Source organism: Colossoma macropomum, unplaced genomic scaffold (genome assembly GCF_904425465.1).
Source record: "Colossoma macropomum unplaced genomic scaffold, Colossoma_macropomum, whole genome shotgun sequence".
In the NCBI taxonomy this organism is placed as follows: Eukaryota; Metazoa; Chordata; class Actinopteri; order Characiformes; family Serrasalmidae; genus Colossoma; species Colossoma macropomum.
In genome coordinates this window covers 7,156,196-7,174,455 of record NW_023494791.1, presented here as the reverse complement: position 1 = coordinate 7,174,455, position 18,260 = coordinate 7,156,196, and the positions used below count along the sequence as shown (strand labels likewise).

The 18,260-nt window shown below is 38.7% G+C and overlaps 1 protein-coding gene across 4 annotated transcripts in view; it reads right to left on the bottom strand.

Moving 5' to 3' along the window:
• Positions 1 to 4,168: 4,168 nt before the first annotated feature.
• Positions 4,169 to 18,260, bottom strand: part of micu1 (mitochondrial calcium uptake 1) — a 102,923-nt gene continuing 88,831 nt past the window's right edge. For all 4 annotated transcript variants that reach the window (XM_036573729.1, XM_036573730.1, XM_036573731.1 and 1 more), the window contains 3 exons: positions 13,682 to 13,790; positions 6,995 to 7,084; positions 4,169 to 5,913 (listed from right to left, as the gene is read on the bottom strand). In XM_036573729.1, coding sequence (XP_036429622.1) covers positions 5,750 to 5,913; positions 6,995 to 7,084; positions 13,682 to 13,790 — 363 coding nt within the window. In that variant the 3' untranslated portion in view covers positions 4,169 to 5,749. The remainder of the gene's footprint in view (positions 5,914 to 6,994; positions 7,085 to 13,681; positions 13,791 to 18,260) is intronic.

The following is an 18,260-nucleotide window of genomic DNA, read 5'->3' as shown; positions in this document are numbered from 1 at the left end:
TTGTAGAGACTCTTTACAGAGATTTCTTTTCAGTGGTGCTGATGGGAACCAGGGGTCGCAATGTCTACAACACTAATATACCCATTTTACTTCCTATCCAAAACCGCCAGTGACGCTACACTAAAACAGAGTTTTATATGTAATGTTGAGGATGGTAAAATAGTGGTAAATCTGAAAAAAAGTTTTCTTTGGGGACTACTTTGCCTTAGAACACCCTTCATGTACCCCTCTGCCAGAATAGATCAAAATAAATAGATTAGAAAAATGTTTTAGGTCAAAACCTTCACTAAACTATTATAAAACAGGGTCTCAGACATCAGGCTGAGTATTCATAACCCTATACACTCTCTATGCATGTTGCATAGGGCCCCACAAATTTAGCAAGGGCCCTGTCTCCCCCTTCGTGTCAAGGATGAAGCAGAAATATCCATCTGGTCATGAGAAAAGTACGGAGCCCTTATTTATATTCCGTATAAATAAAAATAATGTGTGGCCACGCATTAGGATCTTGTTCCCACGCATTAATTCGGCGTGGCCAAGACTTAGTAAGGTGTGGGAACGAGGTCATGCCTTATTAAGCTGTGGTCAAGACTTTACTAAGTTATGGCCATGCATTAGGATCTTGTCCCCATGTCTTCCTAAGTCGTGGCCATGACTTAATTACCTTCTCACGCCTTACTAAGTTGTGGCCATGTGTTATTTTAATTTAAACGGGATGTCACCAGTAGGGCTGTGTAGAAAAGAAAAAAAACAGAGTGAATTGTGGGAACAGCAATCAGGTAAACTCGTGTCCTCTCCTCTCCAAAGTGCTTTACGTTTTCAAAAGCTCCTCCCACCTTCAAGATTCATCGTCTTTAAACTGAAAAATCTTTCTATAAAATCTACTCTGCACTATTATAGGAGGCAAACAGGCAGATGTTGTTACATTTTTCCCCTTTAAGGCTTCAGTCAGTCATCAAAATGCCAGTTTTCAGTCACCCACTTACACAGTAGCTACATTTACCAGGCCCTCTATTAGCCTCGTGGTGCTGTACAGCTGTTTCAGCAGTTCTTCACTGGGGCTTTAAAGATGCTACCACTGCTGTTCTATATAAACTGTGGTCACCTGCATGTGCTACAAAGTTGATGTTCCCCCGTCGGTTTGCACTGTTGGCAGTAATGTATCTGCTGCAGGTGCACTGTGCTGCAGAGGCTGGTGGTGAAGTGCAAAGCCAAGTGCTGACCGAACAGAGGAAGCACAAGCACAACTGCCACAGCGCTGTGGCTACAGAAGCTCAGTATATGACTGCGAGCTCAGTTTCCTTCTCACAGCCCACCTCGCTTTGGCCTCAGCTCGTTCACGCTTAGTCTGTGTATGTGCACAGAACATCACAGGCCTATGGAATACAGGCTCTGGCTCTGCTGTATTAAATAAGCCTGTGATGATCATGAAATATTAGCTGATGAATAATTTCCATATAAACAGCTGTGATTTAGAAGTTAGAACTTTTGTTGTTTCCATAAAGACCCACGATGTGTCTCAATACTTTTTATTAATGAAGGAAAAAATGCAAATAAAACTTCTTTTTCAGATTAACCACTGTTGGACCATTATCATCATTACCTTTAACATTCAGAAGACACGTGTAGGTTCACTGGTGCTTCTGGATAGTAAATAAAACGGATGCATTTGCACTGTAGACATCAGGACTCCTGGTTCCAATCCACCACCACTGTAAGGACAAAAGTAAATTTCTATGCAATGAACCATTTCACATCAAACCACTTTGAGTTTGTTTACATCTCAACGATTGAATTATGTGGAAATTGAGAGATATCAGTCTAACCGATAATCAGAATCACGTCAAATAATTGCAATCAGGAGATTATGTAATAATTGTGATGGGCCTACTATTCAATCAGTTCACCTCATCTTTGTTATTGTAGTCTCGTGGCTGCAGTTATGTAGCTTATAAAAGGCTCCCTGTATAAAGGAGTATGTGTGAAAAAAGCTCACTGGACAAACAAAAGTCCCATAATTTCTTTACTGATACTCAGTGGAGTCCCCTAACAAAAACAAAGTGTGCTTTTAGTGTATTTCTTTTCAGAATGAGTACGCTTTAAGTTGACTTTTTATGTACTTAACAGAGATATACGACACAAAATTATGCTTAAGTATACTTGGGGTAAACTGACAAGCATATTTGAGCATATTTGGCCTATACTTGTACTTAAACACAGTTGTGTATATACACACATATATATATATATATATATATATATATATATATATATATATATATATATATATATAATATAATAGTAAACTAAAAGTACCTTTAAGTGCACTTATATTGTAGTTCACAATATAGTTGCAGTACAAAAAAAATAATACTTAGATGTAAAGTAGTTGTGTACTCAAAGTTTACTACTCTTATACCTAAAGAATACTTAAAAGTATACTTTTATAAACTCAATTTTGGACTAGTGTTATATAAGTAGTAAACTAACAGTATATATAAGTTTACTTGCAGTATATTTCAAAATATACTTACATAAACTAAAAAGTGGGCTAAAAGTTTATAACCAGTACCTTTAAGTGCACTTATAGTGTAGTTCACAGTATAGCTGCAGTACAAAATAAAACCTAGACGTGAACTAGTTGTGCACTCAAAGTTTACAACTCTTACATCTAAAGTACAAGAAAGGTATACTTTTATAAACTAAAATGTGGGACAATTCAGCCCCAAGAAGTACTGTAATAGTACACTTACAAGTATACTACTAGTACATTGATATTAGTATACTTCCTACATCAAGTACATTTGGGAAATATACCTGAACTTGGTTAACTTAATAAAATGAACTATACGCCTCTGGTGGAAATTTGTAATTGCACACAACACAAAAAACATTTTATAACGTGTTGTCTTTCGGATCCCTTCCCCAACAAAATGCAAGAGTGGACTTAAATAAATCTCAAGAGACAGAATTGGCACAATTATTAAAGGGGAATTTCACAGTGTTTTAAAAATGTCTCCATAATTCAACTGTTGAGATGTAAGCAAAGTCCTTCAAAGCGGTTTGATGTGAAATGTGAAATCAATTGTTGAGAAACTTACTGGCTCTCCGAATTACTGAATTTCATTACAGTGGTGGTGATGGGAACCAGAGGTCACAATGTCTACAACACTAATATAGCCATTTTATTTACTATCCAAAAACACGTCATCTGAGTTTTTATGTGTAATGTTGATGATGGTAAAATCCAAATAAATATATTTTCAATGGGTACTATTTTGCTGCAGAACGCCCTGCATGTACCTCCCTCATGAATGGCTTTTATAAAATTGCACTGTAGGCCAAAACCAACTCAAAACTATCATAAAATAATGTCAACAGACTAGATATGTGTAACCATTTCATGTAATAACTTTCTGTGAGGGAGCTTTTAGAGGCATTAAACACTGCTGGTGTTGGTAAGAGGTGGTTAGAATATATGAGCATTTCACATTAAACTGCTCTAAAATTATGAAAACCCGGTGGAATTGCCCTTTAAGGCAAGGGGCTCCACACCCATGGTTAATAATCAAGATCACAGCAAATACTTGCAATCAGGCAATTATGTAATATTTGTGACAGGCCAAGTATTGAGTTGGTAAGAATGAGCATTTCACATTAAACTACTCGGAATTACTTTGTTTACATCTAATTGATTCAACTGTACAGAAATTATGAAAACCTGGTGGAATTCCCCTTTATCCCCCCACAAAATTAATAATCAAGATCACGCCAAATACTTGCAATCAGGCAATTTTGTACTGTTTGAGTTGGAGCATTTCACATTAAACCACACTGAACTTTTGTTTCCAACTTCATAATTTAACTGTACAGGAATTATGAAAATCTGGTGGAAATCCCCTTTAAGGCAAGGGGCTGTGTAACCAAGTATTAGAGAATAAATGATGCATGCGACTGTTTGTCTGGAGAGTTTGTGTAGTCTTTTGTGTGTTTGTATGCACATACAGCACCACATTAACAGAGGAATACAATCCATCAGGTGGCTTTTTATCAGCCACAGAGATTCATATCTAACTGATAAGTGCAGCTGCTGTTTTACAGACACACTCTTCACAGTATGCTTCACTCCTCACTCCTCACTTACAGAACCTCAGACACAGAGACCACAGAAGTCATGAAAAATGGTTTAATATACGTTGATATACTTTTATACACTCATTCACCAACATTGAGAAGACATGGAGAAATATCTGGAGTGATAAATAAAGCTCATTGTAATGCTGGGCTTTGGCCATTTCATTTCAAACAGCGGCCTTCTGAGTTTTGTGCTGCAAATCTGTGTCACCATTCTCAAAAATATATTGAAAGTACATGTATGATATGCAAGAGGATGGAGTACGGCGCTCTGATGAGTTTCCATTTGCAAATGCTGAACAATCCAGTGCATGAACTACTTCTGAATGCACACCTAAACTGATGTAAATTAATCATCCTCAACGTCTCAATTCCCTCAGTTCTTAGAGGAATATTCCAGCATTTGTAATAAACAGTCGACTACCATAGTCAATGACCCTGTTTACACCTGGTCTTCAGTATCAGGATGATATCTGGACCAAGACCAAGCCACATAAAAAAGCAAGTGTAAACGCACCCAAGATGCATTTAAAACACAGATCCGACTGCAGAAACCACTTCAGGAGGTGATCCGAGACGCATTTGAGCTACGTTACAGCAGCGTAAACACATCCCTCTCTCCCAGACACGTTCAACAAAAAACCCTCCCAGTACAACCCAAACTCCTCGTCATGCTGTACGTCACTGGGCACATGTCGGGGACCTGACGAAACAAAATGCTTAATAGCCATATGCACAAAACAAACTGCAGACGTCATAGTAAACGACTGATAATTGGTTGCCGCTTAACGAGCGGATTTGTATATTCCATCAATCTGATTTCAGTCCGACTAACCGGAGAGATATTTCACTATAAAGCGTAAATGCATGTGGCTTAAATCTTATCAGGACACAATCCAGGTACGAGTCACATGGAGTGATCAGGTGTAAACGGGCTCAGTAATTTGCCTGTACATTGTGAAAGAACAGAAAACCTGTTGGCTTAAAACATAACTAGAACAGAAGCCAATGGGAAAGTGCTCCAGCATCTGCTTACTGGCTTTTGTTGTATGTGAGCTTTGAGTAAACAGGTTTTCTGTTTCTGTTCTTTTGCTAAATACAGAAAAAGTCTCAAAATTACTGACTATGGTTATCAACCGTGTGCTATAGATGTGGCAGACTGAGAAAAAAAAAGTGTTCCTTTAAAGCAGTGGTTCTCAAACCAGTCCTCAGGGACACCCAGACGCTCCAGATTTTTGCTTGATCTCTATGTGTTGCAAATTGGGTTGGAGAATAAACCTGGACTGGCTGCTGGTCCCTGTGGACCGGTTTGAGAACCACCGCTTTAAAGAACTGCATAAACCCAGACAAAAATAGTAATATAGCGCAACACCATGAAAATGTAAGTGTCATTTGGGGTAGTGTGTAGAGGCCGCACACATACATACATACACACACACTGCAGCGGTTTCCTCATGCAGGAGCTCTGATACCCTACAGCTCACTCGATTGATCACTTGATTGATCAGGCTTATGAGACATTATGAAATATGGTATTTCATAATGATTCACTCAGTTCCAGAAGGAACCTGGTGACAAGAGGACATTCAGCTGTCATCTCTTGCTTTCATTCTCTCTACTGCTGTTTGGGCATGGCAAAGTCCCAGGCGGTGTCCTGGGCACACTTCCACATGGCTCGCACCAGGCGGGTGAAGCCCATGTCTTTGGGTTTCTCCAGTCCCCGCATCAGCCTCTGCTTCATGATGGCGATGAACTCCTTGTTGCTCAGCTCGCCGTTGCCTGTGACACAGAGATAACACAGTTTACAATTCTTTCATTTGACCTGATGTTACGGTACTGCATTTCACTGGTTAAGTAACATTAAATTACATCAGTAACAAGATAAGTTGAAATCATACTAAACATGCACTGTGTAACAATGCGGTTTTGTTCAACTAGCTCTTAACTGACCAGCTGTAAGTCAGAGTCAAGCTGTAAGTTAAAATCCAAGAGAACCTAAACCTGCATTTTATATATATGGTATAGTGTAGTAGGTAACGCTGTAGACTGGGGTTCAATCCCTGCCTGGGTAAGCACCCTACAGTCCTTGGGCAAGACTCCTAACACTACCTTCGCCTACCTGTGTAAAATGATCAAATTGTAAGTTGCTCTGGATAAGAGTGTCTGCCCAATGCTGTAAAATAAATCAAATATATATATATATATAAATATACACACATACAACCCCATTTCCAAAATATATATCGCTGCTGTCGGCAAAAAACACTTGTATCTCCAAAACATAATTTTACAGGAGAAGGAGAAATCATTCTTAGTTTTGAATGCAAGTTAATGGAACCGGATTCCCCCTCATCCCCCCCAAGTACTTTTGGAGTATTTCTGGTGGTCAATTCATCATGAAATTTTGCCATATTTTAAAGGTCAGCTGGCATTTTCAAATTCTGTAAAAAAGTACAAAACGACAAAAAAAGAATTGCAATTGTTTTGTTCTGACAGCAGTGATTATATATAAATATATACACACACACACACACACACACACACACACACACACACACACATATAAAACATTCTTATCTTCTTGCTAGCTAGTTGGGCACCCAGGTCAAATTACACGTTTTATCAATTTTCTAAATGAACAGAAGTTAACACATTCTTAAAAATGGTGACCTGTGAATTTTATAATTTACGTATTTTCACTAATATGTAAAGCTTTGCAAATAAATTATGCACTAACATTTGCTGCACTAAAAAAATGCCTTTAAGTTTGCATTTAAGTTTGTTCCCCGTGGAGAATGTGTAAATTTATTTATGTTAACTTATAATCATATACCTCACTCCTCTCCACAGGACCACTTACCATCACAGTCGAATAAGGCAAACACCACGTCACAGACGTGATCTGACAGCTCCACCTTCGCTACTGTGCGAGCCACTTGCTTCATTGTAGCTACAGAGAGGCAGGGGAGAGAGAGAGAGAGGGATAGAGAGAACAATAAAAGCTTAGGGGGTCTCATCTCCTTGCAGTCAGAGCAAATTTATAGTGAACGTGGTGAGGCTTTATGAGGTAAAGTGCCGGTGAACTAGATTAGGAGCAATATTGTGTTTGTGTCGCTCACGACTGAATCAATAACAGACACTTTCTCCCACAGTGAGAGTGAGAGAGAAGAGAGGGGGAGAGAAAAGAGAGGAAGAAAGCAAAGAGAGTGTCAGAGACAGGAGATGGAGAGACAGAGAGAGAAAGAGGGATAAAGAAAGAATGAAAGAGAGAGTGATGAGGAAGGGGAGAGTCAGAGAAACAGAAGGAAGGAAAAAGGAAAGGGAGGAAGAAAGATAAAAGTGAGAAAGTCAGAGAGTTGGAGAAAGAGTGAGGAGAGAAAGAAAAAGGAGAGAGAGAATGAGCGAGAAAGAAAAAAGAGAGGGAGAGACTGCAGCATTATCTAATAAAGAAAAATAATAAGTCTTTAGTCTCCAGAATAACCAGAACCAGAACCAGAGAGAGAGAGAGAGAGAGAGAGAGAGAGAGAGAGAGAGAGAGAGAGAGAAGAAGAAGAAGAAAGCAAAAAAGAAAGAGTCAGAGACTGGAGACTGAGATAGAGAGAGAGAGAGAGAGAGGGATAAAGAAAGAACAAGAGACAGAGTGATGAGGGAGGAGAGAGTCAGAGAAAAAGTAGGAAGGAAAAAGGAAAAAGGAATAAAAAGACAAAACAGTGAGAAAGTCAGAGAGTTGGAGAAAGTGAGGAGAGAAAGAGAGAGAAAAGAAAAAGAGGGCAAGACTGCAGCATCAGCCTCATTATAAGAACAACTACGTCTTTAGTCTCCAGAATAACCAGAACGAGAGAGAGAGAGAGAGAGAGAGAGAGAGAGAGAGAGAGAGAGTAGTCAGATGAGTGAAGGAGAGATGTAGGTGGGGTTATGATTTCTGCAATGTGCAGAAAATGTAATTCTCATAAGAATTAAGAGAAGAGAGTGAGAGGGAGGAAAGGTGGGAGAGTGAGAGGCATTAAAGGAGAATAAAAGTGAGGAGGAGTGCGATTTAGAGAAAGACGAGACGGCAGGTCTAATGATATGAGCCTCCCGTTCGACAGGTGTAGGAGTGGTACAGACCGTCTTTATTCAGACTGCTGACCTTCATTCAGCCTCGCATACAACCTTCCAGAAACTCTACACGGCTCTCTGTTCTGTCTGCTCTCCACCATCACAGCGACACGTCTTTACTCCTCTCTGAACCTCATCACTGTCCCCTCATTCACTACACACACAGCTGGTCCCATAACACTCCATTAATAAACACAACAACAGCTGCAGCACAAGGTCCAAGAGATCACTCCAATTACAAAACTCTACCTGTCAAATAAAGGATTGATTAAAATCTTTATTATTTTCTCTTTGAATCACTAAGTGGCCAAACACCTCCCAGCTTTTATAACAAGCTTTTAAGATACTCACCAAGTAGAGCTGTCAGGTCTGTGAGTGTAGGTTACGTTTCAAGAGTCAGAAGCAACACATACTGGATTTTCACTATTATTGTCTTATTTTCATTATTTTAGTTATTTTTCTCCCATTTATTTATTTATTTATTATAATTCATATTCTCATCCTTGTTTAAATTCATTATCTTATTATTATTTAATCATTTTAATTAATTTTCATTTGCTTTTTTTATCTTATCCTCCTTTTGTTTTATTTATGTTCTTCTGATATTGTGAACTTTTACATTTTAGTTGTGCTTTATTGTTTATTTTCCACTGTTTTTAAAACATTCATATTCTTATTCTTGTTTTAATTATGATTCGTTTTTTTAATTCATTTTAGTTTCCTTTTTAATTTTATCCTCTTTTTATTTATCCTTCGATTTCATTAACTTTTACATTTTAGTTACGCTTTATTTATTTTTGTTTTATATTTTCTACAGTTTTTAATGTATTTTTTTAATGTATTTTATTTTCTGACTCAGCTCTTTAGCAGCTCAGCTATGTACTTTGTCTGACAACCATCCTGTGACAAAATTTTCTTGCGTAATTTCAAAAAGTGGACGCCGAGCTTTTTGCAGTAAGCACGAAACACATTCTGGGTGATGAGCCCAGCTGTCAGTACAACGAAGCTTCATGATGCTGGTGAAGATGAAGCTGAACCCTCCAGGAGCGACTGGCGTTTGTTGGCAGTCATGGTTGTTTACCTCTGGATAGGCGTGCCATGTGAAGCAACGTGACGCATTGTTCTTTAGCGCATGCGGGTCAGTTTGGGAGCTGATCTGTTCAGACTGATGTCGCATACAGATCACATTTAAAAGACATTGTGAACAGCCAAACAAACAAATTATATTTGGTGAGAAAATCAGATTTGGGCCACTTTTACCTGCTGTGTGAACACAGCCTTACACTAAAAGTAAAGAACGCTGAAAGTTGTTGCTCTCTCCTCTACAGTTACCACTTTGGAGATACTTGGTTTTCTTTGGACAGTGATGATGTCTCATCTCCTCAGAAACATCTGCTGAAAAATGAATAACTTGTACTTACTTTGTCTGTAATTACATAAATGAAGGGTGGTCTCTGACTTTTGCACAAACCTCTACACTCATATCCTTTAAGTTTTAATCAGTTTAAGGAACAAATCCAAACCAAATGAAGCCTCCTGAGTTTCAGCATGGTCATACAGAGGCCAGCATGCACCATGCTGCCATAGTTACCGCAGTCAGAGTGGGCTGAGTTGCCCAGTGATTCAGACTTCCAGACTGGATCTGATTTACTGGACTGATATCACACAGCGAGTCCTTCAGAGAGCTCAGTGGAGAGAAGTAGCATGCTTAATATGTGCAACAGTAGCTACTGCTCACCAGGATCAATAAAGAGACAATCTAAATGGACAGTACAGTTATCTGCTTTGGGTTTTGGGCACGAGGGGCACTAATGTGAGGTCAGAGCAGATTTTGAAAAGAGACTCATATCTGAAACCACAAAGTGGAGCAGTGCAAAAGAGCCGGTGAATGGAGGGTGTTCGGATTATAAAGATTATAAAGCAAATTACTAGTGCTGGATGACATATTGACTACATCGGTACACCATCGTTGGTGTCCGACAACAATAATGATGTTCAGTTTTGGCAGCATTAATAAATAGAAAAATGTAGTTAACTGCACTGCATGTCAATTGCTGGGGGGATTCAGACTGCGCTGAAAGAACAGTTAAAAAAAACACATAAAAATGTAATAAACAGTAGATTTCCTTGCTAAAAACGTGGTCTGTGTCTGGTTAACTCCTCCAATGCTGTGTACGGTTCCCTTAGGTCTCATTTTAAAGGCGTTTTCACACTTGGACTCAGACTGCTGAGTCATGTTTTTCTGTGCATATGTGAACTTGCCAAACAAACTCAGACAAACAAACTTCAGCCCCAAAAACGAACTGAACTGAGAAAACCTCTCAAGTTTGTAGTTCATTTTGTGGTGCGACTGATTTCTTTGCTTTTGCTTTGCTTTATGGTGAAGACCTCGCGGCTCACCATACACACACACAGCCACAGTCTACCAGCACTTCAGTGGGTAAAAACAGACCACCAAGGATCATTTCTAAGGTTCTACTCAGGATAAAGCCTGTCTGTGATCTCATGACAGCAGCCCTGACATATTAAAGCAATAAGATGGAAGAGCCTGCGTGATTTTAGCGTGTTAAAGGCTCATGCTGTAAATGCACACAACACAGAGTTTTAAGCTGCTTTCACACTTCCACACTGAACGCTGCTCTTTCAAATACATTTCATTTCAGACGCAGTTGTTCTCCGGGTGGAGCTCAGTTATGAGCACAGCTGAAAACGGAACCCACCGCGGCAGACACGCAGGGCCACTTTTCCCATTTTGCGTGATGCACTTCAGCCAATCGCTTCAGCACGGCTAATAGAAAAGTAGCAGGCGTGTCCGGTAGTTCCTCTCACAACCTGAAAGGTTAGATTTATCAGAGAAAGCTGCCCACTTTGCAAGCCCTGCGCACATCATGAGTGGTGTGAAAGGGGTCTGAGTTCTAATGGAGCTGTGGTCTAAACCAGAAGTGGTCTGAGATCTCAAAGGACCAGAAAGAAATCTGAGTCATCTTTATAGTTCACTTACATTGTGAACCCAAAAAGAACTGAGGTCATTTTCGGTTGGTTCCCTTTCAGGCTCACTTTAACAGAACAGAACTTTAACAGAGTTCGGTTCACTTAAAAAGAACTAACAGACTAAGAGACAAAAACAAAACGTTCCAGTTAGAACCAGCTTCTTCACGTACGACATGTTCAGCACTGAGTGCTAGGTCACACGGTTTCATCCACTTTATTTAGTTAAACTTTAAGGCACTTTTGTTTTCTGATACTATGATATATTTGGAAAAAACTGTGAAGTTAAATTTTATCAATACTGCTCTAACTATAACACTGTGTGTTAATGAGAAGGTGAAGTATTAAGTGAGAAGAGACTGTGAGTTCTACGATGTTTTAAAAGGCCCGTTTCATGGAAAACTAAATTTTCCTCACATTTTAACACTGTCATAGAGACAATATCCAACACTTTCTTGCATTCAATACTTTACTCTGAGGGCCATCCTCTCTATTTTTCTTTATCCCTTAGAATACAGACAGGCTGTTTTTTTTACTTTATCTTTCAGACTGATCTATGTAAATGAGCTCTGTTCTAATTGGCTGCGGTATATTGTGTCTTATTCAAAAAGCTGTCTGGGCTGAAACACTCCTTACGACTTTAGCATAACTGGGCGGGTTTAAACTGCTGTAGGCTGAATAGATGGATATATATATATATATATATATATATATATCATGACATCACAAAAACAATGAACGAAAGAGGCTGTTCTGCAGCTTAGTTTCCATATATGGACTGTGTGGATTTGGGAGTGCCCTGCGATGGACTGGCGACCTGTCCAGGGTGTATCCTGCCTTCCGCCCAATGACAGCTGGGATAGGCTCCAGCACCCCACCGCGACCCAGAAGGATAAGCGGTTTAGATGATGGATGGATGGATGGATGGATTTGGGACTGAACATGAAACGTTTAAATTACAAAAAACCCCAAAAAACAAATAAATGTGTGTTTTCACAATATGGACCCTTTAAAGTTCCAAAACGTGCCTTTCACTTGCCAGTCCATATGATCCAAGTATAAAATTAAGCTGTAAAAACAGCCCATTATCAACTCATTCTTTTTGTGAGGTCACAAAAACCAATGCATTCATGCTGAAGTTACAAGGGGTGTTTCAGACAGGACTGATGTTTGAACAACGTGCGATACAGGGCAGCCAATCGGAACAGAGCTCATTTACTTATATCTGCCTGTTTCATTCTAAGGGATAAAGAGAAGTTGGAAAAGGGTCACACAAAAATGAATTGTGACTATTTTTGGTCCATAACCACACAAAACCTTCATAGATTGACTCAAGGAAAATATAATAAAATGCAAGAGAAATGTAGGATTTTAAACACTCCAGCCTACCACCTTTAAAGTAAGAAACAGGAGCAAGAAGAGAGGGAGAACAAGAGACCTAAAAAAGATAAATGTTAGGAGAAGAGAGGGATGGAAAATAATTCTGGGAGCAGAGCCAGGCACTGTGAGCTGTTTATCAGGCTGGATGGAACGAGGGAGAGTGAGGGAGGAGAGGACAGAAGGAGGATAAATGAGCAGAGCTAGGGAAACATGGATAAAGCTGGTGGGCAGGGTTAAGGGAGAACTCCACCAGTTTTTCAGAATGTCTACATATTTCAATGGATGAGATGTGAATAAAGTCATTCAGAGCGGTTTGGTGTGAAACGCTCCGTTCTAGAGAAACGCAGATAGTCCGAATTGTTCTCAGTGGTGGTGATAGGAACCAGACGTCCACCTCTAAAAGATCCCTCTCAGAAAGTTATTAGATGAAATATGTGTTGTGTCGTCATTATTTAACATTATTTCACGATAGTTTTTAGACTAAAAGTGTTTGTTTAAAGCCTTTCACGGCAGAGTATGTGCAAGGATGACAGACAAAACAATGCAAACAATGTTTTATGACTGTATTGTTATCAACTTAAAAAATAAAAGCTCAGAAGATTTGCGTAGGTTCACTGGTGGTTTTGGATAGCAAATAAAATGATTATATCTGTATTGCAGACATGGTGACCCCTGGTTTCTATCACCACCACTGTAAAGACATCTGAGTCTCTACAATGAACCATTTCACACCAAACCACTCTGGGAGTCAAATCGGAAAAAAATTTGAATCTGAAAAAAGATTTCTTTTGGGACTATTTTGCCTTTCAGCATCCTGCATGTACCCGTCTGCCATGAATGGATTAGAATACATTTAAAACCATCATTAAAAAATGTCTCAGACATCAGGCAGCATACATCTAACCATTTCATGTAAACTTCAGAGGTGGACGTCTGGTTCCTACCACCACCACTGTGAACAATTTACACTCAGCAAGTCTCTCTAAAACAAAGCATTTCACACCAAACCACTCTGAATGACTTTGTTTGTATCTCAACCACTGAATCACACAGGATTTTGGATTCCCCTTAAGGAAAGTACCTTTGTCTATGGAGGCGCCTGCCATGTGGTAGAAACTGAGTGCAGTATCCACATCATTCACATTCTTCAGAAACGTGAAAAAGTTCTCCACCTCTTCAAAGGTGATTCCCTATACGAGAAAAAGAAAAGAAATGCTTGTCAAGTGTCAAGATGAGTAGAAGAGAATAGAGCAGTAAACATGTATTATATTTAAATCACATTTAAAGCACAAAACACACTGAACGCAACTCCTTTTCAATGGTGCCAAGGCATATAAAATATTAAGAAAAAATGAAGCAATTAAGTAATACAGTTACAATTAAGTAGGACAATTATGTTCTAATCAGATGATATCAGGCTCATGTTTAAATATTTAAACTGTTCCAATGTAATAAGAGCGTCCAGTTTGAAGCCCCTCTGAAGTTTACTGCAGGAATATGAAGCTGTATCTGAAGTCTTTCCCAGGTCAGAATGAACCTAAGGTATCTTCAGTGTTGTTCAGCTACCGAAGGCGCTGACCTTCCAGTGCTATATAGAGGTGATATATGAAGTTTATGGAGAATGGCTATATAAATAAGTACCAACAATGGTCGATGGTCCAAGGCCATCGCACTTTTCTATATAAAACACAATGACTTGTATATTTATCACCACTTATAAACCTGAGCACTAAACAATAAACAGTATAAAGAAGATTAAGAAAAGACAGCATGCCTGTAGGTTACATCTCCACGATCAGGACCTGAAAGAAACAAGGCTCTTATTCTAGAGGACCCTGAGAAACAAGTTTTATTTCCACAAGAACAGCACAGTTTCACCCTCAGTTTGTAAGCAAGGTTACATTTTCAACTTTGAGTTTAAAATGAAGCTACATGGCAAAACATTTATAATGATATATTGTTCAATGAAGCAACTGCTTTCTAAAATACGAATATGAATATTACACTGAAGAAAAATGTTCCTTTTCCTCAGCATTTAGCCAAACTTGCACTGAATTGAGTTCAGGATTGAGATTTAAGTAAACTAACAGGCTCTAAATAACCAATTACACAGAATCAGCAGAGCAGCACAACACAGTGTCATAAGCAGACAGACGAATATTACATCTACTTGAAATAAAGCAATATTACATACAGAAACACAAAATAAGATGGGCCCTAGAGTAGATCCCTGCAGAACAATTTTGGTTATAATGACAAATCCTCTCTTAATCTACTGAGATCTGTATCATTAATACTTTTTTCAGCCAAGTCTCAGTAAATACTGAAATATCTAAAAGACCAGTATGTTAATGCGATCAGGTTTCTGCTACTACTTCTAATGTTTAAGTGAACAAGGTCAAATCCCTTTCTTGATTTGCATAAGGATGAACTAGCAAGGAGCATTTCTGCCAGTTTTAAGAAACATTTGAGGTCTGAATCAAAATCAAACGATCTTGAGACCCAACGTTGACGTTTTCAGTATTGCAGCTGGGAGACTTATCGCCAATTATAGAGATGATGGACACAGGATTCTCACATAGAAATCAGACTAAAGTACTATTCAGATGGGTTTACTTAAGCATGGGGAGGTGTGGTAATTATTATTAATAATTGATTAATTATTAAGCAATTAATTATTATGTGTAACCACCTCTACAATCCAGCTCTGGATGTGCATTTTCCTTGAGATACAAAACCTGAAGAAGGGCCTGCTTCTCCACAGCCACCAACTCCTCATGAACGGAGTGTAGCCCAAATGTGTCTTATGCTCTGGCAGGTAACACAGGGTCAAACGCTGTGCATGACAGCTTATAGCATCTGATATCACCACGTGGTCTCCTATCCAGATAATTTAGCAAGTTCAGCAGAAAACAGATACAAAACTAAAAAACAGATTACATCAAGTAAAACTAAGTTCAGATGCACCAACAACAGGAAACATAAACACAGAATGTTGTTTGCTTCATTTGTATTACATAATCAGTTCTCCCTTGAAAGCGGTAAACATCAGCGTGTGCAGCTGAATGAATAAAGGAGCTAAATCGATCAGTGGAATGAGGGTTTAAACTAAGGAGGAAACCATTTAGCTCTCTTCCACACGACCTCAGCTAGTGCTGAAGTGTGACTTTTTCAATCTGTGCCACTGAAACAGACTGGAAATTAGGGAGGAAAGGAGGGAAGGAGAGAGAAAGAGAAACAAAACTTGCTGAACTTGCTCAATTAGACCCACACTGAGCCCTTAAAGCCTGAAGTGCAGCTCTCTGGGCAAATAATGGCAAATGTTGGTGTTCACAGTATCCACAGCATGATGCCTGACACTTCAGCTTTACTTTCATAAATCTAGCAGCAGCATCAATGGCACTGTGATCGGGCCCAGCGGGCCTCGGCCCACCCACTTTTATCATCGGCCCACCCAAAAAAGACTGTTATGAATGTTAAAAGCTTAGGAATAGCTAAATATATGACATATTAAAAAATCCATTTTTGAATCAATCTGTCAAAATCCCAGTTTAACCAATAAGCTTAATAATAAACTCGAAGGGCCACCAACACAATCAAAGACTCAGCTACAATTTTTAGAGCTAAATCATGACAGTTCCCATCATGCTGGTATAGACATTATCGAGTTTATAGAGAAGTTGCGTTAGCAGTGATACCGTCAGTATTTTGGAGATAAACAGGAGGAGGACCGATGTGTGGAGTAAAGGACTGGATGAGTATGAGTACAGCTTATTTTAAGCGTAAGAGCAGCCAAGCACACAATACAGCCTTACATAAGAGTAACAGTCATTCAACCTTGAATGTGGCACAATCATCAACCAGCTCATTAACACAAAAAGGCATAAACGCCCCAGAAATCACCAGCATATTAAAGTTATATTGGTATTTATTGCTCCTGTGTGCAAAGCAAATGGTATGAGTTAAGATTTTTCGGTTTTGTGTGTTCTGGTTGGCTGGTAAGTTAGCATCTCCTGCTGCAGTTTTATCCTACTGCACTGTGTGAATGATGCCTAGTAAACACCTCAGTAACAGATTATACTTTGGCCCACTCATACATTTGTCATGCCCATACAACTATGAGCCACTGCTGGGCATTGTGTGCGTGTGTGCGTGCATCCATGTGTTTATGAGGACATTTTAGCGCCCTGCTTGGGAAGAGGTGGGTAGGTGAGCAGGATACAGCTAATAAACTGATTTCAGCCATTAACAGCAAAGAGGCTGGAATTAAAAGTGCTCTTTACACAAAGCAACAGATCAGAAATGGAGTTGGGCTCCTTTCCAATCACTCTATGACTCATTCACTATTTTTTAAGCCATAAAAGCTTTTGATTTTTTTTTGTGTTTGATTTTTTGACACAACTGTCCTACCATACATAATAAATGGATCAGTCATACTCTGATCTGGAAAACACGCATTCTATCTATTCTTGCATTTTATTTTTTACTTATGATATTTATGTTGTTTTATGTATCAAGGAGAACTTTAATTCATTTTTACAGGACCACTTTCCACCCTTCAAGGCTGATACAGATATATGACTTGTTCTGATTGACTGCCCTGTCCAGTACCTCATTCAAAAACCAGTCCAGGCCAAAATCTACTGAGCAAACTCACCGTGCTTGAAATACAATGCCACAAAATCACATGACCAAGTCACATAGAGACCATCCAATACAGCAACCTCAGTTAAACAATCACCTTCCCATCTTCTATCATTTTAATTCACATATAAAAAATAAAGATAAAAGGTAAAAGCTAACACTTTACTTGAGCTGCTACATAACACTGACATAACCATGCCATTAATATGTCACAGCAGATGTCATTTTTATTATCATGACAGCAGTGATCTTTACATTATCATGACTTTACATCAGGTTATATGACAGCATCATGTTACTATTATCGGTAATTGTCATGACAGATGTCATAATGGATGCCGTCACATGTGACATAAACAGTCATGACAAACATTACAGCATCCATCATGACACTTACTGGCAACGGTAACTTAACACTATAATACTACTGAACAAAATCATGATAGCATGTGTTTTATTTACTGTTGATGTATTTTGAGGTGCTATATAAACTAAAATGCTACAGATCGTCTGCAGGAACAACATTATACATCACTTCAATGTAAATGGCTGGCTAAACTGCTGTAGGTTGAAAGGGCAAATGTAAATGTATTCATGATTATATTGCGTCAATCATGAATTCAAAACAGGCTGTTTTCAGGTTTGTTTCCATATATTTTGGTCTTCCGAAAACAATTTTTTAACCACTTGCTTGTTAGAAATAAATAAGGCACAATTACTATAGAAAACATGCAATCGTATGCAAAAGTTTGGCCACCGCTGGTCAAACTAAGCTGTACATAAGTTACCACAATCTATACAGAGAACACAATTCTGCACACTTAATGCACAATTACTGTTTATTTGCTGAATTTAACATATTTTAAAAAAATAACACACAAAATGTGCCCTCTGCAAAATGTATGCATGTTTTAATACTTTAATTTTTCTAATATGTTACACTCAGCAAACAAATAAATATAAAAAGAATGTTTTGTTTAAAGTTATTTAGTTTTTTTCTATAGAGGGTGCTTTAA